At 38.1% G+C, this 26,593-nt stretch overlaps 1 protein-coding gene across 1 annotated transcript in view; it reads left to right on the top strand.

The window, feature by feature from the left end:
- Positions 1 to 26,593, top strand: part of LOC101017895 (dynein heavy chain 14, axonemal) — a 294,249-nt gene that overhangs the window by 254,886 nt on the left and 12,770 nt on the right. The window contains exons 44-50 of the mRNA XM_031655372.1: positions 410 to 632; positions 4,409 to 4,511; positions 7,389 to 7,616; positions 14,667 to 14,864; positions 17,217 to 17,416; positions 20,131 to 20,294; positions 21,365 to 21,561. Coding sequence (XP_031511232.1) covers positions 410 to 632; positions 4,409 to 4,511; positions 7,389 to 7,616; positions 14,667 to 14,864; positions 17,217 to 17,416; positions 20,131 to 20,294; positions 21,365 to 21,561 — 1,313 coding nt within the window. The remainder of the gene's footprint in view (positions 1 to 409; positions 633 to 4,408; positions 4,512 to 7,388; positions 7,617 to 14,666; positions 14,865 to 17,216; positions 17,417 to 20,130; positions 20,295 to 21,364; positions 21,562 to 26,593) is intronic.

The following is a 26,593-nucleotide window of genomic DNA, read 5'->3' as shown; positions in this document are numbered from 1 at the left end:
TGGGTTGATTCCATGTCTTTGCTATTGAGTATTACACAACACTTTTGCTAACAAAATTTCCTGCCAAAATGTATCACAAAACCTAGATACCCACAGAAGTTAAAAATGTAGTATTTTAGCTGGGCACACGGCCATCTCGAACAACACTGGGGTACAGCTACCGAGGAGGAAAGGACAGGTAAATGCTGGAGAAGACAACCAGCAGGTGCTGCTGTCGTTAGATATTATGATCATCCTCGTGTGTTAGGCTAGTAAGTGGCAGGGCCAAAATTTAAACTCTGGGCTCTAATTTCAAAACCTGTAGTCTTTCCGCTATGGCTATACCTTTTCCCACCACTACTCAATAAATGCTGGATTGTGATTTTTAAGAGGGAATTAAATGAGCTTACAGTTGTATATACCTCTCCAGCTCGTTATACAGGGATCGACCTTACCAATATCCTCCTGAGATTTGCACAAGAGTTAAAAGGAACAACACATCATGTGACCATAATTTCTCTGGGCCGTGACCAGGCAGCGAAAGCTGAAGACCTCATTTTAAAGGCACTAACGAAAACACAACAATGGGTCTTCCTCCAGAATTGCCATCTTGCAGCCTCATTTATGCCAAGGCTTTGCGCAATTGTAGAATCGTAAGAGTTTTACATTTATTTGTAAGGGATGAGATTGGTTACCAAAACTATAAAGTAAAACTGGAAATGGCAATGTATACTGTGTGTAAACAATAACAAAATGTGTTGAGCCACTCAGATGAAACTTAAGCTATTGGTTTTCTTTTCTCCAGGAACTTGAAAACTACACTAAGAATACATCAGTTTTTATATTTTTTTAAGGCCTCTTTAGTTTTTGTTCTCGGTCTTGTATATCAGTTTCTTTCCTCAAATTCTTACTCTCAATAGATACACAAGCATACACACACACATATGTACTGAAGGATACATAGTTTTTAATATTCTATGTGATGTTCCAAATAGCAGAGCATAATACCTCGTATCTATCCTTTCGGTGATGATTCATTTTTATGGCCTTTACTTAGTATCTATTCTGACTTTCTCTAGCTCAAAATACTTTTCTAGGCTGTACCTCCCAAAGCACTTAGTCACTCATACAGAAATTTTTATACGTTCAGCCTTCTTGTTTGCAGGGGAAGTATTTGAAAGTTTATTGCTATAACTTTGAGTGAAGAATTAGCAATGTTTTGAATCAATAATATTTCAACTAATTACATTCTATAGTTTTTATCCAGCCTTGGTTTTCTTTCCCCTTTTTTTTGCATGGCCAATATCCTATTGTTATTTTTATTTTTATGCTTTGAGCATGCACGAGGAAACTATAAAACCAAAATGCAACTGCATGACTTAAATTTCTAAAAACTTTCCTAATATCATTCATGAGTTACCAGATTGTTAATTCTTTTAGCAGTTTCAAAACTGTATCAGTGGGGCACGGTGGCTCACGCCTATAGTCCCAATGCTTTGGGAAGCCGAGGCAAGATCATTGTTTGGGGCCAGGAGTTCAAGACCAGCCTGGGCAACATAGCGAACCCCATCTGTACAACAATAAATAGATAAATAAATAAATAAATACTATTAAATAATTTCTCTTTTTCACATTTATTTCATGACTTAAGGGAATCAGAAGGCAAAGATTGCTTAGTTACATGACTTTAATAGCTATAAACTTTGAAATTACTTTCTACCATGTCTTTCATTCATTATTCATCCAAAAACGATTTATAGGGCATCTGCTATTTGTCAAGTATTGTGCTAGGCACAAGGACACAGCATGGACCAGGCAAACACTGTAGCAGCTTTCCAGAGGATACTAAGGTGCAAAGACACAATAGTACAATAGTATGGCAGGTAGCACTGTGCTAATAAAAAAAAAAAGAAAGAAATTAGAGAAACATTCCTCAGAACAGAATTTCCATCTTAATAAGAGTAATTAATGATACATTAAACATATTCAACATAATCAGAGTATTATTAAAAGAAATTCATACTTCCGGGCCAGGCACGATGGCTCATGCCTGTCATCCCAGTACTTTGGGAGGCCGAGGTAGGCAGATCACCTGAAGTCAAGAGTCTGAAACCAGCCTAGCCAACATGGTGAAACCCCATCTCTACTAAAAATACAAAAATTAGCCAGCTGTGGTGGCACAAGCCTGTAGTCCCAGCTACTCGGGAGGCTGAGGCAGGAGAATCGCTTGAGCCCAGGGGGCGGAGGTTGCAGTGAGCTGAGATCACGCCACTGCACTCCAGCCTGGGCGACAGAGTGAGACTCCATCTCAAAAAAAAAAAAAAAAAAGAAAAAGAAATTCATACTTCTTTATTAAATCAAGCCTTTAGATATTTAAGATGATCACTCTACCAGCCCACAGTAGGAGAGGAAAAATGTGAAGAAAAAAATATTTCTTAAATTTCAGAGTTAGAGAAATATGTTGACAACATGTTGCTAGGAGAAAAAATAAAAAGCTACAAACAAAATATGCACTATTACTATTTTTAAAATGAGAGACAGAGAGAGGCAAAAGGAGGGAAAAAAAAGAGAAAAGTGTACCTAAACTCATTTAGTGGGATTACAGGCCATATTTGTTTTTTGTTTCATTTTGTGTTGTGTGTGTTTTTTTTTTTCCTTGTAATGATTTGGTTTGCTTTGCAAATTTTTTAAAAATAATTTCACACTTGCAGGGAAGTTGCAAGAACAATACAAAAACTCCCTTATACCCTTCATCTCTATTTCCAAATTCTTAAAATTTACCCTATCATTTCTCTCATATATATATGTAATGTTTTTCTGAATCATTTGGAAGTAAATTGCAGACATGTTGCCACTTGACCTCTAAATAGTTCAGTGTGCATTGTTCATTATTTACTCATGTTTAGTTTATTGTCCCAATAATATCTTTTATTGCAAAATAGAATATAAGTTTTGGTCAAAATTTCAATTCATGATTTCTCATTGTATTAAGTTTTCATGTCTCTTAAGTCTCCTAATAAGTATTTTATTTGTTTGTTTGTCTGTTTATTTAGAGGTGAGGTCTCGCTATGTTGCCCCAGCTGAACTTGAATTCCTGGGCTCAAGTGATCCCCTTGCCCTAACCACCCAGGTAGCTGGAACTATGGGTGCGTGCCACCGTACCCTAAATCTCCTTTAATCTATAATAGTTCCTCAGTCTGCCTTTGTCTTTCATAACTTTGATGTTTTTGAAAAGTACAAGTACAAGCTAGTTATAGTGGTCACTGACTATCCACAGGGAATTGGTTTCAGGACCCCCTGTGGATACTGGGATTCTTGGATATTCGAGTCCCTTATATCAAATGATGTAGTATTTGCCTATAATCTACACACATCCTGCTGTATAATTTAAATCATGTCTAGATTACTTATAGTACCTAATACACAGTAAATGCTGTATAAATAGTTATTAATCTGTATTGTTTAGGAAATAATGACAAGGAAAAAAAGTCTGTATAGTTTCAGTACAGATGCAGACATTGTAGACCTAACTACATGGTACAGGTCAGCAATACCTTAACATTTTCTGAAATTTTTTTTCCTGAATATTTTCAATGTGAGTCTGGTTGAATCCATGGATGTGGAACCCATGGATATGGAGAGCTGACTGTATTTTGTAAAGTGTCCCTCAGTTGGGATTTAGCTGATATTTTCTTATGGTTAGATTAACGCCATGCAGTATTGTAGTAGTATCACAGAAGTAATGTTACATCATTCTTGGTACATCATATCAAGAGGCCTGTGATATCAATCTGTCTCATTAGTGGTGATATTAACTTTGGTCACTTGGTTAAAGTGGTTTCTGCCACTTGTGGGAACTTTCAGATCATATACATACATTAGACTTTCACCTACTGGTTTCTAAAGCTCATTGATAATTTTTGACTGAATTACTACTATATTGTTTACCAAAAGGTAGCTTACTAACTCCACAACTTCTTCTAAATTTATTTAATGATGTTATCCTATACAGGAAGAGCTTTTCTTTCTCTTCCCTTTGTTTATTTATATCAGTATGGCCCCATGGATTTCTATTTTATTCAAGGATTATAATTGGTTACCATCATCATTTATTTTGACATTCAGTTGTCCCAAATTAGATCAGTGGAACTCTTCATTGTGTTCTTAATTTGTAATTGTTTCCAGATTTTTGGCAATGAGTATATGATCACTTTTTGTACTTAGGGGAAAGAAAGCTACTCTTTTAAAATGTTAACTGATGAGTTGTGTGCAAATTCTTGCACAACATGGAAACTCTTTTGGTAATATAGTAAGATCTTCGGTATTAAAATGATTCATAAGGCCACTTCAAACAATGAAATGCTATGATTCTAAAAACATGTTGGTTTACATTTTTCACATTAAATATTTATAATTTTTTATTTTGCAGCTTTAATAGTCCAGACGTGACAATAGACCCTGAGTTTCGGCTATGGTTAAGCTCAAAATCATACAGTTCTTTTCCAATTCCTATTCTTAAAAAGGGTTTAAAGGTAAGAACAAAGTATAACAGATTTAATATTGACTGAGGAGCCCTGTTTGAATGTAAGTTATCTTACATTCAGAACTCTGAGTTTAAAAGAGAGAGCTAATTATGATAAATTCTGAAATGCTAAATTTCTGCTTTGTGCTCAGCCCCATACTGGGGATCAGGAAGAACACTAAAGTAGATTCCTACTTGCAAGGAATTCACAATTTGTATGTTATTTTCTCAAACAAGGATGTTAGACCTCCAATTACTATAAAGCGAAATTTACAATTTGTGTTGCCTTCCTGCCCTTCACTTCTCTAGCATTTCTTATTTCTGCCCTCCTTAACCATATTATCATTAATTCTCTAGAAAGGGTCTGACAGAAAGCAGACTAAAACTGTTTACTAAAAAGTCCTTATTAAAGATTATCTGGGACTTCTCATATCCACTATTGAGGTTGAATAAATAGTAAGAAAGTCATTTCTGTTAGACCAGGGTCCCGTTGACCAACAGGCGGAGTCCTAATAGCAGAGAAAACTGACTGATGGCATAGGCAGAAGGGGATACCCAGACTCCCGGGCACGTGCACACTACCAGCTTTCACAGAAGTGGGTAGGCATGGAGAAAGTCCGGTGGATGAGGCACTTTCCAGATAGAGCCCCAATCCAGCCTAAGAAACTTCCTGCCACATTGCTTCCCAGCTCTGCCCATCTCCTGTATGTACCTACCCAAACTGACAGTACTGAACCACTTCCCAACAACCCAGCTCCTGGGGCAGACAGAACAGGGACTGGAGAAACCCACAGCTCTTAGTCTGAGACTCGAAAGATTCCACTTATCTCCCAGAGACCAGCAGACCAAGCTCTCAGACAGCCTTGTATCTTTGGTCAGGAGAGGGGGATTGGGGGGTGGAGGTAGGGGAATGAAGGGTGTCAGAGAGGAACAGAGATAGCGCTTCAGGGAATATTTCATCCCAAGTAGTCCATCGCTCCACTTCCACTTTAAGTCTCCGTCAGCATTTCAAATGTGGCTATAATTAGTGCATACATAAAACTTTATGGGAGTTTTTCATATGCCGTTATTTATACGAGATGATAATTTTCTTGATACATTAAAAGAGCACCTACAAATAAGTCAGAAAAACATTAACATTCCATACAAAATGGGCAAAGGACACAAAAGGTCAATAAACATATTTTAAAAATAAAAGTTCAGCCCCTAGGTATCAGAAAAATACAAATCAAAAATTGCATTAAATTGGCTAAGATTATAACTACGATATAGTTAGTGTTTTTAAGGATATGATGAAATAACTACTCTCACATAATGCTGACAAGGTAATATCTGGGAGATATTAATCCAGAAAGGAAGGTAATTTCACAGTATACAGATAGTGTTTATAAATTTCATACAATTTAATCATAGTCCACTTCTAGGAAAAGGCCAAATAAATTATGATGCATTTGTGTGATAAAATAGTATGCTGTCACTAAAAATCAAAACTAACTCTCGTTCTCTCTCTCTCTCTCTCTCTCTCTCTCTCTCTCTGCCCTCCTTCCACTTACTTTCCCCTTCAGATATAGTTCCTTAAGGGAGTGGACAGACACCTACTTTTAGATATATGAGAATGAGTTCTTTAAAGAATCAATCATAGCAATCGGGAAACAGTGCTCTATAAATATTTTCTCATTTCTGCACAATTAGGGCTTTCTAAGCAACAATTGCTGGCAACCTGAATTAAAGGATGTTTGAAAGGCAGACATGCCTTGGAAAATAGAGAATATCTCCTCTACTGTGCACAGAGCCATTTGCTCTCATTCTAAGGGTGACAGAGTCAGAGAAGCTTGTCGTCTGCCTCCTGGAGCCACTTACCTTCTCAGGGTGATAAAAGAGAGCCATTTGCTTACACTCCAGGGGTTATAAAAACCTAGAGACCTCCTCTTTCCCGGAGAAGATTTGTTTACATTCCAAAGCAAAAGTCTGTTTCTCTTTCTCTATCTCTGAGAAGAGGAAAGGCTGCTTTGCCAGCCATTCTGTAAGCTCCAAGTTTCATAATTTGAGTCCCCCTCTTATGGTACAAATCCTACTATGCACACACAGGACATGGGAATCTGATCCCTGATCCAGAAATCTCATGTTCACACACACACAGCTCTATGCCATATATACATACATTTATATATCATATATAGATATCCATACAACTTATGTGTGTATGTGTGTGTTTATATATAAACTGTGCAAGGAGGGTAACATTTCAGACCCTTCACAATTTCAGACTTAACAGCCACATACTCAAAAAAGCCCTCCAATTGATTCCCTCCCCACCTCACCCTCAGTCTCGCATCATTTCCATTATTCTAGTTAAGAAGTCAACCAAATGGACTTTCAGTGCAACCAAAGAAATTAGTAACATACCCAGTTAATTGTTCTCCTGATGGTTCAGTTAGTGCTGATGCTGCTGTTGATTCAGTTCGTGTTGTTTCCCATGATTTGGGACCCCCTGTATCTGCTGCCTTGCATAGGCCATGCAGCCTGCGTCCTGTTACAGCCTCATAACTGCCATTGACACATAAGTTTAGGCTCCCATAACTCTTCATTTTCAAAGTTCCTAAAATCCCAAGCCCTATGCTCTGAGCAAATAAGAGTGCTTTTAATCACAACATTATACTTCCCATTTCAAAATACGAATTGGAGCAATAGAAAATCTGGGACAATCCTTTTAGAGACGTTTTTACATGGCAACAGAATAACACGAGATTTTGGATTTGCCAGTGAGTCTTGAAAATAGTTACATTCTTGCCCAGTTCTTTTACCAGTGTTGTAGAAAGACAAGTGCCCTATAGACCAGTGCCTGCATCTGTCCTCACATGCCATTTTACTCACATCTGTTTTCAAGATTGCCATGGAATCTCCCCAGGGATTGAAAAGTAATTTACTTCAGACATTTGGATGTACTGGGAGTGGAGAGGTAACAGAAGAGATATTTGAAAATCCTGACTGTGGACAATGGTGGAAAAAACTTTTATTTAGCCTATGTTTTTTCAATGCTGTGATCAACGAAAGAAAAAGTTATGGAATATTGGGCTGGAATATTGCTTATAAATTTAATTCTTCAGACTTGGGGGTAAGTGTAGTCTCTTCAAAACAAACAACAAATAAATAACAGTAAGATACAAATTGAGAGCCTACTATGTGCCTACACAAATACTAAGTGTTTTACATGGTGGTAAGAAAATGAACTCTATAACTAGGCAATAAGGGCTAACGTTTAGAAACATGGTCTGTGGGCCGGGCGCGGTGGCTCACGCCTGTAATCCCAGCACTTTGGGAGGCCAAGGCGGGCGGATCACGAGGTCAGGAGATGGAGACCATCCTGGCTAACATGGTGAAACCCCGTCTCTACTAAAAATACAAAAAATTAGCCGGATGTGGTGGCGGGCACCTGTAGTCCCAGCTACTCGGGAGGCTGAGGCAGGAGAATGGCCTGAACCTGGGAGGCGGAGCTTGCAGTGAGCCGAGATCGCGCCACTGCACTCCAGCCTGGGCGACAGAGCGAGACTCCACCTCAAAAAATAAAAAAAAGAAACACGGTCTTTGATGCCAGTTTTTCTGAATTAAATTGCAGCTCCACAACTTACAGCTGTACAAGTATGTAATCTATTGGGCAAACTAACCTCTCAGAGTCTTAGTTTCCTTGGCCAAAGAAAGCAAACTGGGGGAGACCAAATGTCAGTACTGACTCCAGAGGATCATTATATAATTATAGGCAAACTTGTTAATGTAAGTACAAAGCTCAATCAAAAGGCAAATAATATATTAGGGGGAAACATTTGAACCATATATTAGACATGTCAGGCACATAGAAGAGTGCCTGACAGACATAATTTACTATAAAAATGTTTGTTTGTTAGTATGACTTACTCATTTAAAGCAAGAGAGATTCCATTGACCCATTGTTTGGGGAAAAATTTTAGCTCAATCGTCTTTCTTTACTATTCTCTATATAGAACCTTCTGTTTGTTGTTTATTGCAGGGTGTTTTCTTTATTGCTAAAATAAACACGTGGTAGCATCTGCTTAAATTTTTCCCAGGTTCACTTTCTTGCAATTGTGCTTCCAGCGTACAACATTACACCCTTGATTACCCATTCATTTATACATATGACAGCAATTTAAAAAAAAAAAAAACTTTCTGAGGAAAATCTTGATTCTGCCTCTGGATATTTATAACCTAAACCCACTCTAGATGGGTAGCCTTCTTTGTCTTCTATATGTTTCTATTAGGCTTTTTTCAGTTTTGAAAAGAGGCTTTCATATTTACTGCAAGTTCAACTGCCTGTCAGACATAATACTTCTGTACCTAACCAGGAATACAACATAAAACACTGCATTTGGGATATTGATTTAAAAGTATAAGCTCAAGCACCCTTCTGTCAAGACCTTATTCAAAGCTCAATCAAAAGGCAAATAATATATTAGGGGGAAATATTTGAACCATATATTAGACATGTTGGTGTCTACTGTAAATAATTGATATTTTTATTTAAATAAGAAAATGAATTCAAAGAAAAGAAAAGTCACCTTTAATAGAAACAGTATAATGTCTAAATTAACAAAGAAAAAAAGGAAAATAAATAACAATTTGATCAAGATATCAAAATAAAAGGGAGAGAAAAATCAAAGCAAAATAATAACATAAAGCAATATGGAAGGAATGTTATCAGTCATTATATTGAGTGTAAATGGACTGCATTCTCTCAATAAAAGGCAAGACTATTAAATCGGGTTACAAAACAAAACCCAGGAATATGCAATTTATAAGAAAAAGTGAAATTAATTTTGAAACTATCAAGAAAATAACAGAAGAAAGCAGAAATGGCAATATTAATATCAGTCAGAATGTAATGACTGAGAGTGCTATATTCTTCAGACAACAGCATATTGTAGCATATATGTATACACATACATATATATACCCAGGTATACATGTACATATATATGTATATATGTATATGCAATTATTGTGGGAAATTTCAAAAAACCACCATCAGGATTGTACAGCTCTAATAAACAAAAATAAGACAAAGAATAGAATAATGCAGTCAATAAATTTGATTAACAGATGGATCAAGAGACTACCATCCCTCTAATAAAGAGTACATATTTTTTCAGATATCCAAGGAACTGTTACACAACTCAATCATGAGCATGGCCACGAAGAAAAACTTTTAATGATTTTATGGGCCACATTATCTGAACACAATTTAATATAATAAAAATTTGACCCCTAAAAATCTTAACAACTTAGATATTAAGAAACATAACTCCAGATAACCTTTTATCAAATAGGATATTAAAAGAGAAATCAGCCAGGCTCAGTGGCTCACAGCTGTAATCTCAGCACTTTGGGAGGGTAAGGTGGGTGGATCACCTGAGGTCAGGAGTTCAAGACCAGCCTGGTCAACATGATGAAACCCGCGCAGTGGCTCATGCCTGTAATCCGAGAGCTTTGGGAGGCCGAGGCGATTGGATGACCTAAGGTCGGGAGTTCGAAACCAGCCTGACCAACATAGAGTAACCCCATCTCTACTAAAAATAAAAATTAGCCAGGCATGGTGGCACATGCCTGTAATCCCAGCTACTCAGGAGGCAGGAGAATTGCTTGAACCCAGGAGGTAGAGGTTGCGGTGAGCTGAGATCGCAGCACTGCACTCCAGCCTGGGCGACAGAATGAAATTCTGTCTCAAAAACAAAAAACAAACAAACAAACAAAAACAGGGGCAATCACAGGCTGTGCAACATAGAAAGCCCCGTCTGGGAAAAAAAAAAAAAAAAAGCCAGGTGGCACGCCTGTACTCCCGGGCACTTGGGAGGCTGAGGCAGGAGGACCACTTGAGCCCAGGAGGTTGAGGCTGCAGTAAGCCGTGTTTGGGCCACTGCACTTCAGCCTGGGTGACAGAGCGACACCCTGTCTCAAAAATTAAAAATAAATAGAATCACAAATATCTCAAACACAGTGGAAATGAGACTACTTCAGACCAAAAATCACATGACAGAACAAAAGCTGTAGTTAGGAAAAAGAAATGTTTGGCCTTAAATGTCTCCACTATTAAAGAAAACATACGGGAAATAAATATCCATCTTAAGAAATTAGAAAACAAAAGAAAATAAAAGCTAATAAAGAAATTCTTTATAAATTTTGAAATTGGATTTTTAAAATTCTTTTCATACATTTTTTAAAGCTTACAGCTATAAAAAATTGGATTTTGATAAGACATAAAATTTGAAAATCTAGATGAAGCTAATGATTTCCTAGAAAATACGAATTATCAAAATTGACTCAAAGAGAAACTGAAATTTTGGTTAGGCCAATTGCCACAAAAGACATTGCAAATGACACTAGAATGAGATGGTTTTACAGCTTAATTCACTCTGAACGTTAAGAAATAGATAGTATTAATATTATATATTCTAGACCTTAGTAAAAGATCACAATCTCCCCAGTTTATTTTATGAAGCAACATAATGTTAATATGAATGCCTGATAAAGATATTAATAATATACATAAGAACTGTAGATTAATTTCACTCAGGACTTGAGATGTAAAGATTCTACATAAAACATAAGTTGATTTCAGCAATGAAACAAAAGAGTAATACACTGTAACCAAGTTGGTTTTATTCCACTAATGCAAGAATGACCCAGTAACTGGAAATTTATAATCCTAATTTATATGATCATCTCAATAGATGTAGAAGAGGCATTTGTTATGAATTTTGGAGCCATTTCTAGTAAAAACCTAAAGTAAGAGGATTAAAAGAAACCACTTAAATATGAAAAAGACTACCTAAAAACAACAATGTCCACATGTTCCACATAGTCAAACACTGAAATTGTTTCAAATAAAATCAAGAATTAGATAAGGATGCCCATTATTACCACTGTAATTCAACAGTCTTAGAATTTCTAGTAAATGCAATGAGATAAGAAAATCATAATAATTCATATTAACACTGTAAAAAGAGAAAAAACTATCTTTTTATTGATTATATAATTGTACATCTAGAAAACCTAAGATACTAGTAAAACAAAATCTAGTAATTAGAGAATTTTGTAAAGTAACTGGATAAAAATGTAAAGATGTAAAGATCAATAAAGCCTCCCTGGTAATAAACACCCAGAAATGGAAGTAGGCAAAACGTGACTTTCACAGCAGTGATGAAAATATTTAAATACTGAGGAATAAATTTAACATGAAACGTATGGGTCCTAAATAAGGAATAGCATAAATTAAAGAGAAAAGAGAGGCATAACATTTGTTGAGAGCTTAAAATATTTGGATTGCTTTATCCGAATTATTTAATTCCCACAAAAACATTATGAGGTAAGAACACTAATTATCCTCATTTTACAGGTAGGGAGATAGATGCACAGGCCACCTAAGAAACCTGCCCAAGTTACATAGGTAATAACTGGAAGTCTGATTCCACAGTTCATTTTTTAATCCTGCCTCCCCTAAATAAATGCATCAATGTTCTTTATGGGAAGACTTCCCATATCCTAACTATCAATTCTTCCAAAATTAATAATCAAATATACTGCAGTTCCAATTAAAATCCTATTAGAGAAGTTTTGGAATTAATAAAATTCATATGGAAGAACAGATGCTGAAGAATAAGCTAGAAATGTACAAAAAAGAAAAATCCTGAAGGGGTTTTTCTTCACCAGATATGAAAACATGGTAAAAATCCACTATACTAAAATCAAGATTGTTTGGCAGAGAAGTAGACAATAAATCGGTGAGACATAGTTGAGAGTGCAGAAATCTAAGTTTTTATGAGATTTTAACATTTGACACAGGTAATATTTCAACTCAGGAAAAAGGAATTTTCAAAAAGTAAATGATACTGGCATGACTGGCCATCTAGTTGGAAGAAAATTACTGGTTCCTTTATCTTATATCCTATATAAAAATAAATTCCAGAATGGAATAAAATTTAAATGTATAACAATATAAATAACCAAAATAAATCTAGGAGATTACATATACAATCTTGGAGTTGGGAACAAGTAACCCTAATTGAAAACCCAGAACCATAAAAGAAGAGATAGGCATATTTAATTACAAAAAACTTTTATATGGCAAATGGTGGCAAAATAAAGTCAATGGACAAACGCCAGATTTAGGATAACGAAAATGACCGACAGAGAGTTAATATCTGTGATATACAAAGAGCTCTTATCTATTAACAAGAAAAAGACAAACAAGCCAAAGGAAAAATAGGCGGTGTACAGAGAATTGTATTTAAATGACCAATGGACATAAGAAAAGATGCTCAAAATAACCAGTACTAGGTGAAATACAAATTAAACTAACAGCAAATGTACCGCCCATGAGACTGGCAAAAATTAAATAAACCAACATTTCCTGTTAGTGGCAGGGATGAGAGAACAGTGACAAAGAAATTCCTTCACACACTGTTAGTGTAAATATGAATTGTTACAGCCACTGAACATTGATAACCGAAATATATTGTCCAATTGCGGCACAGTGTGTATGCTAAACTAGTATTTGTGGCGGGGAAAAGACAGGAAAACAGAAAGAAAGAGGGAGAGGAGGGCCGGGCGCAGTGGCTCACGCCTGTAATCCCAGCACTTTGGGAGGCCAAGGCCGCCGGATCACAAGTTCAGGAGATCGAGACCATCCTGGCTAACACGGGAGGCTGAGGCAGGAGAACCGCTTGAACCCGGGAGGTGGAGGTTGCAGTGAGCTGAGATCGCGCCACTGTACTCCAGCCTGGGCGACAGAGCGAGACTCCGCCAAGAAAGAAAAGAAAGAAGGGAGGGAGGGAGGAAGGGAGGGAGGAAGGAAAAAAGGAAGGGAGGGAGGAACGGAAGGAAGGAAGGAAAGGGGAGAGGAAAGGGAGGCGGTGATGAGAAATAGTTGAAGAGCACAAGGAGGATAGAAAGAAGGGAGAGGGGAAGCAAAGGACGGAGAGAGAAGAGAAGAAGTCAACCTATGTGCAAATAGAACGTCTCTGTAAGAATACACAAGAATTCTGTCAATGGTGCCCTCAAGGGAGATCTGACGGCTAAAGTCGGGAGTGGAAGAAATCTTACTTTATCTTGTTTACCTTTTTGCGCTTTTTGAATTCAGTACCACGTGCCTGCTTTGCCTATTCAAACAAATAACAGCAATTAAATAGCTCAATGCCTATTCAACAATAACCAAAAAGAACTAGTGGATAAATGTGAATGTACCAGCGCAGGCACGTGCCTCACGCCTGTAATCTCAGCACTTTGGGAGGCCAAGGCAGACGGATCACTTGAGCCCAGGAGTTCAAGACCAGCCTGGGCAACATGGCGAAAGCCCGTCTCTACAAAAAAATACAAAAATTAGCCAGGCAGGGAGGCTGAGGAAAAAAGCTGAGGTGGGAGGTTCGCTTTAACTGGAGAGGTCAAGGATGCAGTGAGCCAAGATCAGGCCACTGCACTCCAGCCTGGGCAACAAAGTGAGACCCTGTCTCAAAAAAAAGGTGTATGTCTCAATATTTGTGTCTTACTATATATATATATTTTTATATATATACACACACACACTCTATTCTAGTAAATATAAACTATTCTAGTAAGACAAATGAAATATATGTAATAAAATATAATATTTGTCTATATATATATTTTTTTCTTCTTCTTCTTCTTCTTCTTCTTCTTCTTCTTCTTCTTCTTCTTCTTCTTCTTCTTCTTCTTCTTCTTCTTCTTTTGAGACGGAGTCTCGCTCTGTCACCCAGGCTGGAGTGCAGTAGCATGATCTCAGCTGACTGTGACCCCCTATGTCCTGGGTTCAAGTTATTCTCCTGCCTCAGCCTCCCAAGTAGCTAGGATTACAGGCACCCGCCACCACGCCCAGCTAATTTTTGTATTTTTAGTAGAGATGGGGTTTCACCATGTTGGTCAGGCTGGTCTCAAACTCCTGACCTCAAATGATGCGCCTGCCTTGGCCTCCCAAAGTGCTGGGATTACAGGCGTGAGCCACTGTGCCTAGCCTATTTCTATAAATTTTTTAAAAAGAAAATATATGTAGCTGTTTGAGAGTTGATTTTATGTTAAAAAGTCAGAGTGAGTAAGCTGGAAACACATATCGAAATAATAAAGACTCATGGGTTTTCTAAAGGTTGCCATTAAGGTGTTGGAAAATTCCCTGAGAGGACAGCCCAGTATTTCATGGCAAGCACTGCGCTACCTAATTGGAGAAGTGATTTACGGTGGCCGGGTAATTGATAATTGGGACAAGCGATGCTTGAAGACCCTGCTCTACAAATTTTGTAATCCTGAAGTGCTGAAAGATGACTTCAGTTTCTCCAGTGATGGGGTAGGAAAAGAATTAATCTTCTTGCATTTCTCAATAATTTTAAAGTAAACATTGTTGCATTATTTAAAATACATATTTAAATGAATTTTGATGTTCATTTTTAAAGGTTTTTATTAGCTTTCAGTATTATAAAAGTAATTTACCCATGACTGTATTAAATATAACATTGTGCAGGGCAGTAAACAAAAAGAATGATTTAAAAATAGTTCATGTCCTCTGAGAACCCAAAGTGTAAGATACAAAGCACAAGAGAGCTAACATTTATAAATCAACGATTCCATGCCAGTCACTTGATATATGTTTCTCATTTAATGCTCAAAATAACCATAGGGAATAGATGCTGTTGTCAGTTTACAGAAATCCCACATCTCTTGTTCTTTATCCCCTCTTCTCCCCCTCAGTTTTTATCCTCTATCCAAACCTTCACATTTGTGGAGCAGAAAACTCCATATTAGACACCAGCAACTGTGTGTGCCTGTTGAGTGGCTGCTAGCAGAGGAAAGAATCCTACAGACCTCTGACCTTAGACTGTGGAGGGTTGGACTTGACATAAACTTTGATGGGTGGGAATTTGGATAAGAGAGGTGAATGGAAGATGAAAAGGAAGACGACAGCTGTGGGTGATCATTGTGAGCTGGTATAATCAAGAGAAAGAGAGGTCATATCCAGGTTGTCTGTCTGGGGTCTTGAGGATATGGATAGATAAAGAAAATAGTAAAAATATTTAAGGGAGATTCATTCGTAAGGCATCTATAGAATGGATAGCAATGGTCTATGTTGATGACCCTGAGTCAACAAGAAGGCATTAAATTATGTCGTTTATGCACTATTTGCTAAGGAAGAAAAATCTATGAGAGCTTTTTTTTTTTTAAGATTTCCATCTAAACAAACAAACAAACAAACGTCTTAAGGCCGGGTGCAGTGGCTCATGCCTGTAATCCCAGCACTTTGGGAAGCTGAGGCAGGTGGACCACTTGAAGCCAAGAGTTCGAGAGCAGCCTGGTCAACATGGTGAAACCCTCATCTCTACTAAAAATACAAAAATTAGCCAGGTGTGATGGTGTGCACCTGTAGTCCCAGCTACTTAAGAGACTGAGGCCTGAGAATCATCTGAACCTGGGAGGTGGAGATTGCAGTGAGCCATGATCACACCACTGCATTCCATCCTGGGCAACAGAGCAAGATCCTGTCTGAAAAAAAAGAAAAAAAAAAAACTGTTTCAAATAACATTTTAGTTAAATTTAGGGTTCTTTGGCCAAGTGTGGTGGCTCATACCTATAATCCTAGCACTTTGGGAGGCCGAGGAGAGTAGATCACTTGAAGTCAGGAGTTCGAGACCAGCCTGGCCAACATGGTGAGACCCCATCTATACTAAAAATACAAAAATTAGCCAGGCATGGTGACTCATGCCTGTAATCCCAGCTACTTGGGAGGCTGAGGCATGAGAATCACTTGAATTTGTGAAGCAGAGGTTGAAGTGAACCGAGATCATGCCACTGCACTCCAGCCTGGGTGATAGAGTAAGACTCCATCTCAAAAAAAAAAAAAAAAAAAAAGTTTAGGGTTCTTTAAATTGCCCAAAGAATACAATGTGCATGGTTTCGTACACACTATTACATTAAGTATGCACTAAGAGAATAAGGTATACTGTAACATACAGTATACAATTGCATTGGCAGAATTATATCACATGACAGAAATGTATTTTGAAATTTATATTTCAACTGTTCAGTTGCTTTAAAACACTGGGAATTTTATGACAGTTTCAGCTTGCCAACTCTTCCTGTTTTTTGCCATAATCTTGCTTCTTCTGCAGGTAATTTTTTTTATCAGTGACTGTTATTTGATTTTTCCCTCTGACCTTTATTAATTCTTCAACATTTTACTTAATGATATCAAGAAAGCCACCATTACCCACTTTCCTGACTATATGAACAATGCATTTCTCTTCTTGGTCAGTGATCAGTTATTCTTAAGATCATTCTCACATTCCTTCTATAGGTTTTACTAAAGTAAAATGATTTGTTCAAGCCTTAATTGCATTCATTATCTATGGGTGGTCAGAATCACCCTCACCTTTAAAGTGTTTTTTTTTTCTTTCTCTCTTTTCCCAACAAGAAAGTTATACATGCATATCATATGCACATTACAATACAGTAGTCCCAGATGTTGCTTTCTACAGTGTCTAGAATATACAACATGCAATAAAAAAGCCTTCGGTATAAAATTTCATGGGAAAATATTGCCTTCAAGCATTACTGAAAGTAGATATCTTATTCTGGCAAAAACTAACAAAGTGTTCAGAAGTAGCAGGATTGAAGAAAAAAGCTAACAAAATGGTTAAATTTTCAGATATGTCAGCCAGTTCCAGGATCTGCAAGCATAAAGGACTACATACACATTATCCAGTCCTTACCTGATGACGACCCTCCCGAGGTCTTAGGAATACACCCAGAGGCCATCAGGAGCTGCTGGGAGACCCAAGGCGAAGAGTTTATTGAAAATCTGATTGCCATGCAACCAAAAACTACCACTGCCAACCTCAGGATCAGGTAAGAACTCGCTAAGAAAAACTGTTGGTCAAAAATTATCAGGCTGGGTCTGGCGGTTCACGCCTATATCCCAGCACCTTGGGAGGCTGAGGGGGAAAGATTGCTTGAGCTCAGGAGTTCCAGACCAGCCTGAGCAACATGGTGAAACCCCGTCTCTACAAATAATACAAAAATTAGCCGAGTGTAGTGGTGAGCACCTGTAGTCCCAGAACTTGGGAGGCTGAGACCCTGTCTCAAAAAAAAAAATTCATTTGAAGAGATATGTAGAAAAGTATAGTCTACATGGTAAAGAAACTAAATTCTACTTCAGTTAGTTCCTTATGTATTTAAGTTCTAATTTTTCAATTTGTACATCTAACAAATTTTAACACTTTTAAAAGATATTTGAATGTTTGCTCCCATTTATAAACTTAATCAAACATTTTCAAATATATTAATATTCATTATAAAGTTAATGTACTTCAATTTGTCTGCCAGACCTTCTCAAATCTTTGAGTAACTTTTATAAATCTAATAATCAAATAAATGTGGTGAATCTTAAATTCTCTTATTCCCTAATATTATATATCAATCTAATGAGATTTCAACCTAAAATCATAAATCAGTTTCTCAATTATCTCTTTTAATCGGGGTCACAAGACTGACCCCAGTCTAACACAAGGTATTACAAGGCCCAATTCTCTTAAACATTACAAATATTTACGATATCAACATATTATAAGGAAATGCTTTTAATAAACATACTAGATATGTTTATTAATGTCCCTTTGGTCACTTTGAGAGGCTATAATTATCCCAATCTTGCTGCCTTTGCTTATTAGAGACTTGTCTGTGGGACTTAATTCAAAAATCTATCATATTCAATGTAATTTCCTTAGTGGTAGCAAATCTTTGCCTTCTGAAGGTAAGTTTGATTTTTGACACGTTTTGACCTTTTGAATTATTTGAAGCCACCTGGATTGAATTCTATGGAGAAAATCAACTTTAAAGTCAAAACAGTATGATGACAAAGTAAGGAGCCATGTGACCTCTAGTGTTCTGTAAACTGGTACCAAAGCAGCACTGTTAGACTAAATACTTCATGACAGCTTTAAGGTTATTGCTTATCTTGAAGGATGACATTCATTTGACTGTGAAACCTGGAGTGTTTGTTAAAAAATTAGTCCTGGCCGGGCACGGTAGCTCACACCTGTAATCCCAGCACTTTGCAAGGCCGAGACAGGTGGATCATGAGGTCAGGAGTTCAAGATAAGCCTGGCCAAGATGGTGAAACCGCGTCTCTACTAAAAATACAAAAAAATTAGCCGGCATGGTGGTGGGCACATATAATCCCAGCTACTCGGGGGCTGAGGCAGAGAATTGCTTGAACCCGGGAGGCAGAGGTTGCTGTGAGCCGAGATTGAACCACTGCACTCCAGCCGGGGCGATAGAGCAAAACTCTGTCTCAAAAAAAAAGAAAAGAAAAAGAAAAATCAGTCCCTACTAGTAAATAGAACAACAGAGAGAGGGAATTCGAAAGAGATGTGCCCCATTTCCTACTCATCCACTAACTAAGGAAGTCCTCCCTCTTTCCTGGGCCCTGGTTTCATCATCTTTAAAAGGATTCCAAAGAGCTCTTCCAGCCCTAGTGTTTAGTGGTTTTGTGTAGAATTGCAGCCTCACCTAGGCCTGGACACACACTCCCCCTGTCACCACCCACGGACTGTGTGATTAAGAAGCCCTTCATGTCAACACAGGAATGGGGCAAGCAGTGGAATCCTCCATGCAGCTGCTTCAGCATGCTCTGTTTAGTTGCCTCCTCTTTTTCATTGTCTTGCAGATGCAGTCAGATGATTATTTTACAAAGAAATCCTAACAAAGCTTTTATAATACAGATTTCCTTGCAAATGTCTAAAATATATTGGACAGTTTCTCATCTGTAAAATGAATTCCATGGTCTCTGTAACTATACCATAGTATAGTTTTACGGTTCTGTGAAGATACGTTTATCTTCAGATGGAATTTAAGCAGAGGGCCCTCTAACATTAGATAGATCTGTAGATTGTCATTGTCTTGATTTCTTTTATTTTCCTTTCCTTTTCTTTTTTTTTTTTTTTTTTTTCTGAGATAGAGTCTTGCCCTGTCACGCAGGCTGGAGTGCAGTGGCACGACCTTGGCTCATTGCAACCTCCGCCTCCCGAGTTCAAGTGATTCTTACGCCTCAGCATCCTGAGTAGCTCGGACTACAGGTGCCCACCATACCTGGCTAATTTTTGTATTTTTAGTACAGACAGGGTTTTACCATGTTGGCCAGGCTGGTCTCAAACTCCTGACCTCAAGTGATCTGCCTACCTCGGCCTCCCAAAATGCAGGTATCACAGGCATGAGCCACTGCGCCCGGCCAATTTTTATTTTTTAATTGACATAATAATTGTACATATTTCTGGGGTACATAGTGATGTTTCAATACATACAATGTGTAGTGATCAGATGAGGGCAGTTCACATGTCCATCATCTCAAACATTTATCCTTTGTGTTGGGAACTTTCAGTATCCTCTCTTCTAGCTAGTTGAAGATGTATAATCTATTTTTGTTAACTATAGTCATCCTACAGTAGTATAGAACACTAAACTTATCCCTCCTGTCTACCAGTAATCTTGAATCCTTTAACAAATCTCTCCCCATCTCCCCCTTCCTGTTCTGTGTCTCATTCTTTTCTTGGTTTCTTTTGCAGACCTGAGCAGAGTAAGGATGAACTGGTGATGGAAATTCTATCCGACTTGCTAAAGCGGCTGCCACTGACAGTGGAGAAAGAAGCAAGTGCTGTTGGAACTCCAAGCACATTGAAGAGCATGATGTCAAGCTCCATTTGGGAGTCTCTTTCTAAAAATCTCGAAGGTGAGCATGGGACAGGAGTAAGGCATCAGGAGTAAGGTAAACTTACTCTGGCATCAGGAGTAAGGTAAAGATAGGACAAAAATTCCATAGAAATGAAAAGACTGAGATAAGATGGAAAATTCAGTCTCTGCCTCCTCTCTCCAAGTTGAAAAACAGAGAGCACAGAAGAAAATCATGCTTTATTTGGGGGTGGGTAGCGTGTGGCACTGAAATCAAAAGTGAAGAAATAATAAGTGTAGCAAACCAGAAAGCAGCAACTCTGCTTGGGAGATTCTCAAGAGCTCTTAGGTGCCTGGTCTCTCTGCCTATCTGCCTTCTGGAACAGCAGAGGTTTAGATGGACCTTCTGCTGAAAGACCACTTGACTCAGAAGCTAAGGGGAATCAGGGCAGGCCCAGGAAGACAGAGGAAGCCTGGTTGCTCAGAGATGGCTCCAAACCCAGCTCTAAGGGGCTAAATTGCTGGACTATGATAATTTTCCCAGTTAAATTTTAATACCCATATTTTATCCCTTTGCAGAAGTTTATTTGGGAACCAAATATTGAGCAATAGTCTATCAAAACAGTATTATTGTTGAGTCTCAATCAAAGGTCGGCAAATTAGGACTCACAGGCCAAGTCCAGCCCAGCATTTGTTTTTGTACAGCCTGTGAACTAAAATGGCTTTTGCATTTTTTTAATGGTTGAAAAAAATCAAAAGAAGAAATATAGTTTGTGACACATAAATGTTATGTGAAATTCAAATTTGAGTGCCCATAAATAAAACTTACTGGAACTCAGCCACACTTACTCCTGACATATTGTCTATGCATCCACACATAGTAAATAGTGTGGTTATACCAGTATACAGTGTGGCTGCACCCACACCGCAAGGGGAGAGTCGAGTAGCTTTCAGAGGTGGTATGGTCCCCATACGCTACAATGTTTGCTATCTGACCTTCTACAGAAAACGTTTATCAACCCCTGGTCAAGATACATGAAATTCCCTTAACTTTCAAAGCCTAAGTCTCTCCATGTAAAGCCTCTTTTTAATCTATAAAATATCAAAATTTTATCTCTTTTTAAAATCCAGATCATGACCCCCTTATCCATTGTGTCTTGCTAACCTTTTTGAAGCAAGAAATTAAACGATTTGATAAGTTATTATTTGTCATACATAAATCCTTAAAAGATCTTCAACTTGCTATAAAAGGAGAGATCATCCTCACCCAAGAATTGGAGGAAATACTTAACTCTTTTCTTAATATGAGAGTGCCTACATTGTGGCAGGTAAGCAATTATTATTATTTCCTATTTTCTTGCTTGCTTGAAATAAATGTCCAAGCTCAAGGGAATGGTGAAGGTAAATGGTGCATCTAAGTGATGAAATATGTAACTCTTAAAAGATGCTGACAGGCCGGGCGCGGTGGCTCAAGCCTGTAATCCCAGCACTTTGGGAGGCCGAGACGGGTGGATCACGAGGTCAGCAGATCGAGACCATCCTGGCTAACCCAGTGAAACCCCGTCTCTACTAAAAAATACAAAAAACTAGCGGGGCGAGGTGGCGGGCGCCTGTAGTCCCAGCTACTCGGGAGGCTGAGGCAGGAGAATGGCGTAAACCTGGGAGGCGGAGCTTGCAGTGAGCTGAGATCCGGCCACTGTACTCCAGCCTGGGCGACAGAGCGAGACTCCGTCTCAAAAAAAAAAAAAAAAAAAGAAAAGATGCTGACATACTTTTTCATATTTTCACATCTCTGAAGTTGGTTGGAGTGCCTCTTAACAGTCACCGTTAGCCACAGGCGGCACCGTCATGTAGTTCTCACTCTCTGTGTGTGTGAACTATGTATCATGGCAGTTCATGTCGAAGTAGGTGCACTCTTGGTATTACTATAAGTGTTAAGTTATATTGCTTTTAAAATAGAAACAAAGCTAAACAAAATGATGAAGAAATTGCTGGGTTGTGGTCTTAAACAGAAGACCAAATTATAAAAACACAAAATTTATTAGACCAGGAATTATAAGCCATAGAAGATCTGGCAGCACAGAGTAGGAAATTAACAAGCTTGATGTTGGACACAAACACTATTTCTCCAGAAATGAACTTCTCCCCTTAGGATTAGCACTGGCCTTTTCCAGAACCCTGAATCCTATACCAGATTAAAAACCTGTGTAGACATGTGAAAAGATGTTCAACATCATTTGCTTTTGGGGAAATCCAAATCAAAGCCGCAATGAGATACGACTTCACACCTACTAAGATGGAGATAATTAAAAATACACAAAAACAAGCATTGAGAGAAATTGGAACCCTCATGCATCACTCATGGGAATGAAAAATGGTGCAGCTACTTTGGAAATAGTCCAGTAGTTCCTCAAAAAGTTAAACAGATTTACCATTTAGCCCAGCAATTTCACTCCTAGGAATATACTCAAGAGAAATTAAAATATAAATCCAGGTCTGGCATGGGGCCTCATGCTTGTAATCCCAGCACTCTGGAAGGCCAAGGCAGTGGATCACCTGAGGTCAAGAGTTCGAGACCAGCCTGGCCAACATGGTGAAACCCATCTCTACTAAAAATAATAATAATAACAATAATAATAATAATAATAATAATAAATGGCCAGGCATGGTGGTGGGTGCCTGTAATCTCAGCTACTTGTGAGGCTAAGGGAGGAGAATTGCTTGAACCCAGAAGGCAGAGGTTGGAGTGAACCAACCTCTCCAGGTTGCACTCCAGCCTGGGCAACAGAGGGAGACTCCGTCTCAAAAAATAAATAAATAAATAAAGTCCACACAAAAACTTGCACATGAATGTTCATGGCAGCATTATTTATAATACGCAAAAGGTGAAGACAATTCAAATGTCCGTTGTCTGATGAATGGATAAAATATGATATGTCCCTATAATGAAATATTATTCAGCCAGCAAAACGAATGAAGTACTGACACAGGCTACCATATGGATAAACCTTGAAAACAGTAGTTCTTCTGTGCTAAGTGTAAGAAGACCATCACAAAAGACCATATATTATATGATTTCATTTACAGGAAATGTCCAGAATAGACAAATCCATAGTGACAGAAAGTAGATTATTGGTTGCCTCGGTTTGCGGGTGACAGAGAATTGGAGAATGGATGCTGAGAGGGTTTTCTTTTGGAGTCATGAAAACGTTCTACAATTGACTACAGTGACTATATGAAAAACCATTAACTTGTACACTGTTGTACCCTTTAAATAAGTAAGTTGTATGGCATATGAGTTACGTCTCAATGAAGTATTTTAAAACCTATGAGAAAACATGAAGACAGACAAGAGGAAATAATAACAATTATAACTCCTTAAAACTGAATATAAGCTGTGATGAAAAATTGAGATGTAGAAACACATCCAGAATCATAGGACTTCAGAGCTTGAAAGGCTCTTAGGGAACGCTCACTCCAATGACCTTATTTTACAGATATGGAAACTAAAAAGCAGAGAGGCCTTATTACATTCTTAGCAAGCCCCGTGGTGAAACAGCTAGGACTCTACAAGTGCAAAGTAAGGCTGAAAGAACACAGCTGAGTTGGTACACTCTAAGTACAGTCACATGTGGCTGAGACCATTGCTCACTTGACAGAGTGACAAGAGGTAAGATGAGTCAGGTAGGAATGTCCGGCTTGGACAAATGGGTAGGAACTAGTGCATTCAGAGACAGGGTGAGCAGAAAGACGTGCTGTGTAAGGAACAGATGAAGAAATCCTATTTTGGACATGGAAAGTGTGAGGAGCTAGAGGGGCTCTCAAGTGGAGCTATTGAAAAGCAACGAGACTGATCTTAGTTATTTCTTGCCTTCTGCTAGCTTTTGAATGTGTTTGCTCTTGCTTCTCTAGTTCTTTTAATTGTGATGTTAGGGTGCCAATTTTAGATCTTTCCTGCTTTCTCTTGTGGACATTTAGTGCTATAAATTTCCCTCTAAACACTGCTTTAAATGTGTCCCAGAGATTCTGGTATGTTGTGTCTTTGTTCTCATTGGTTTCGAAGAACATCTTTTTTTCTGCCTTCATTTCGTTATGTTCCCAGTAGTCATTCAGGAGCAGGTTGTTCAGTTTCCATATAGTTGAGCTGTTTTGAGTGAGTTTCTTAATCCTGAGTTCTAGTTTGATTGCACTGTGGTCTGAGAGACAGTTTGTTATAATTTCTGTTCTTTTACATTTGCTGAGGAGTGCTTTACTTCCAACTATGTGGTCAATTTTGGAATAAGTGCGATGTGGTGCCGAGAAGAATGTATATTCTGTTGATTTGGGGTGGAGAGTTCTGTAGATGTCTATTAGGTCTGCTTGGTGCAGCGCTGAGGTCAACTCCTGGGTGTCCTTGTTAACTTTCTGTCTCATTGATCTGTCTAATGTTGACAGTGGGGTGTTAAAGTCTCCCATTACTGTTGTGTGGGAACTAAGATCAGAGCAGAACTGAAGGAGATAGAGACACAAAAAACCCTTCAAAAAATCAATGAATCCAGGACCTGGTTTTTTGAAAAGATAAACAAAATCGATAGACTACTAGCAAGACTAATAAAGAAGAAAAGAGAGAAGAATCAAATACACACAATAAAAAATAATAAAGGGGACATCACCACTGATCCCACAGAAATACAAACTACCATCAGAGAATACTATAAACACCTCTATGCAAATAAACTAGAAAATCTAGAAGAAATGGATAAATTCCTGGACACATATACCCTCCCAAGACTAAACCAAGAAGAAGTTGAATCCCTGAATAGACCAATAACTGGTTCTGAAATTGAGTCAATAATTAATAGCCTTCCAACCAAAAAAAGTCCAGGACCAGACAGATTCACAACCGAATCCTACCAGAGGTACAAGGAGGAGCTGGTACCATTCCTTCTGAAACTATTCCAATCAATAGAAAAAGAGGGAATGCTCCCTAATTCATTTTATGAGGCCAACATCATCCTAATACTGAAGCCTGGCAGAGACACAATGAAAAAAGAGAATTTTAGACCAATATCCCCGATGAACATCGGTGCAAAAATCCTCAGTAAAATACTGGCAAACCGAATCCAGTAGCACATCAAAAAGCTTACCTACCATGATCAAGTTGGCTTCATCCCTGGGATGCAAGACTGGTTCAACATACACAAATCAATAAATGCAATCCATCATGTAAACAGAACCAAAGACAAAAACCACATGATTATCTCAATATATGCAGAAAAGTCCTTCAAAAACATTCAACAGCGCTTCATGCTAAAAACACTCAATAAACTTGGTATTGATGGGACCTATCTCAAAATAATAAGAGCTATTTATGACAAACCCACAGCCAATATCATACTGAATGGGCAAAAACTGGAAGCATTCCCTTTGAAAACTGGCACAAGACAGGGATGCCCTCTCTCACCACTACTATTCAACATAGTCTTGGAAGTTCTGGCCAGGGCAATCAAGCAAGAGAAAGAAATAAAGGGTATTCAGTTAGGAAAAGAGCAAGTCAAATTGTCCCTGTTTGCAGATGACACAATTGTATATTTAGAAAACCCCATCATCTCAGCCCAAAATTTTCTTAAGCTCGTAAGCAAATTCAGCAAAATCTCAGGATACAAAATCAATGTGCAAAAATCACAAGCATTCTTATACACCAATAACAGACAAACAGAGAGCCAAATCATGAGTGAACTCCCATTCACAATTGCTTCAAAGAGAATAAAATACCTAGGAATCCAACTTACAAGGAATGTGAAGGACCTCTTCAAGGAGAACTACAAACCACTGCTCAATGAAATAAAAGAGGACACAAATGGAAGAACATTCCATGCTCATGGATAGAAAGAAACAATATTGTGAAAATGGCCATACTGCCCAAGGTGATTTATAGATTCAATGCCATCCCCATCAAGCTACCAATGACTTTCTTCACAGAACTGGAAAAAACTACTTTAAAGTTCATATGGAACCAAAAAAGAACATGCATTGCCAAGACAATCATAGCCAAAAGAACAAAGCTGGAAGCATTATGCTACCTAACTTCAAAGTATACTACAAGGCTACAGTAACCAAAACAGCATGGTACGGGAACCAAAACAGAGATATAGGCCAATGGAACAGAATAGAGCCCCCAGAAGTAATACCACACATCCACAACCATCTGATCTTTGACAAACCTGAGAGAAACAAGCAATGGGGAAAGGATTCCCTATTTAATAAATGGTGCTGGGAAAACTGGCTAGCCATATGTAGAAAGCTGAAACTGGATCCCTTCCTTACACCTTATATAAAAATTAATTCAAGATCGATTAAAGACTTAAATGTTAGACCTAA

The sequence above is a fragment of the Papio anubis genome, chromosome 1, assembly GCF_008728515.1.
Source record: "Papio anubis isolate 15944 chromosome 1, Panubis1.0, whole genome shotgun sequence".
Lineage (NCBI taxonomy): Eukaryota > Metazoa > Chordata > Mammalia > Primates > Cercopithecidae > Papio > Papio anubis.
The sequence above is the reverse complement of the archived record's forward strand: the minus strand, read 5'-3'. Positions and strand labels throughout refer to the sequence as shown.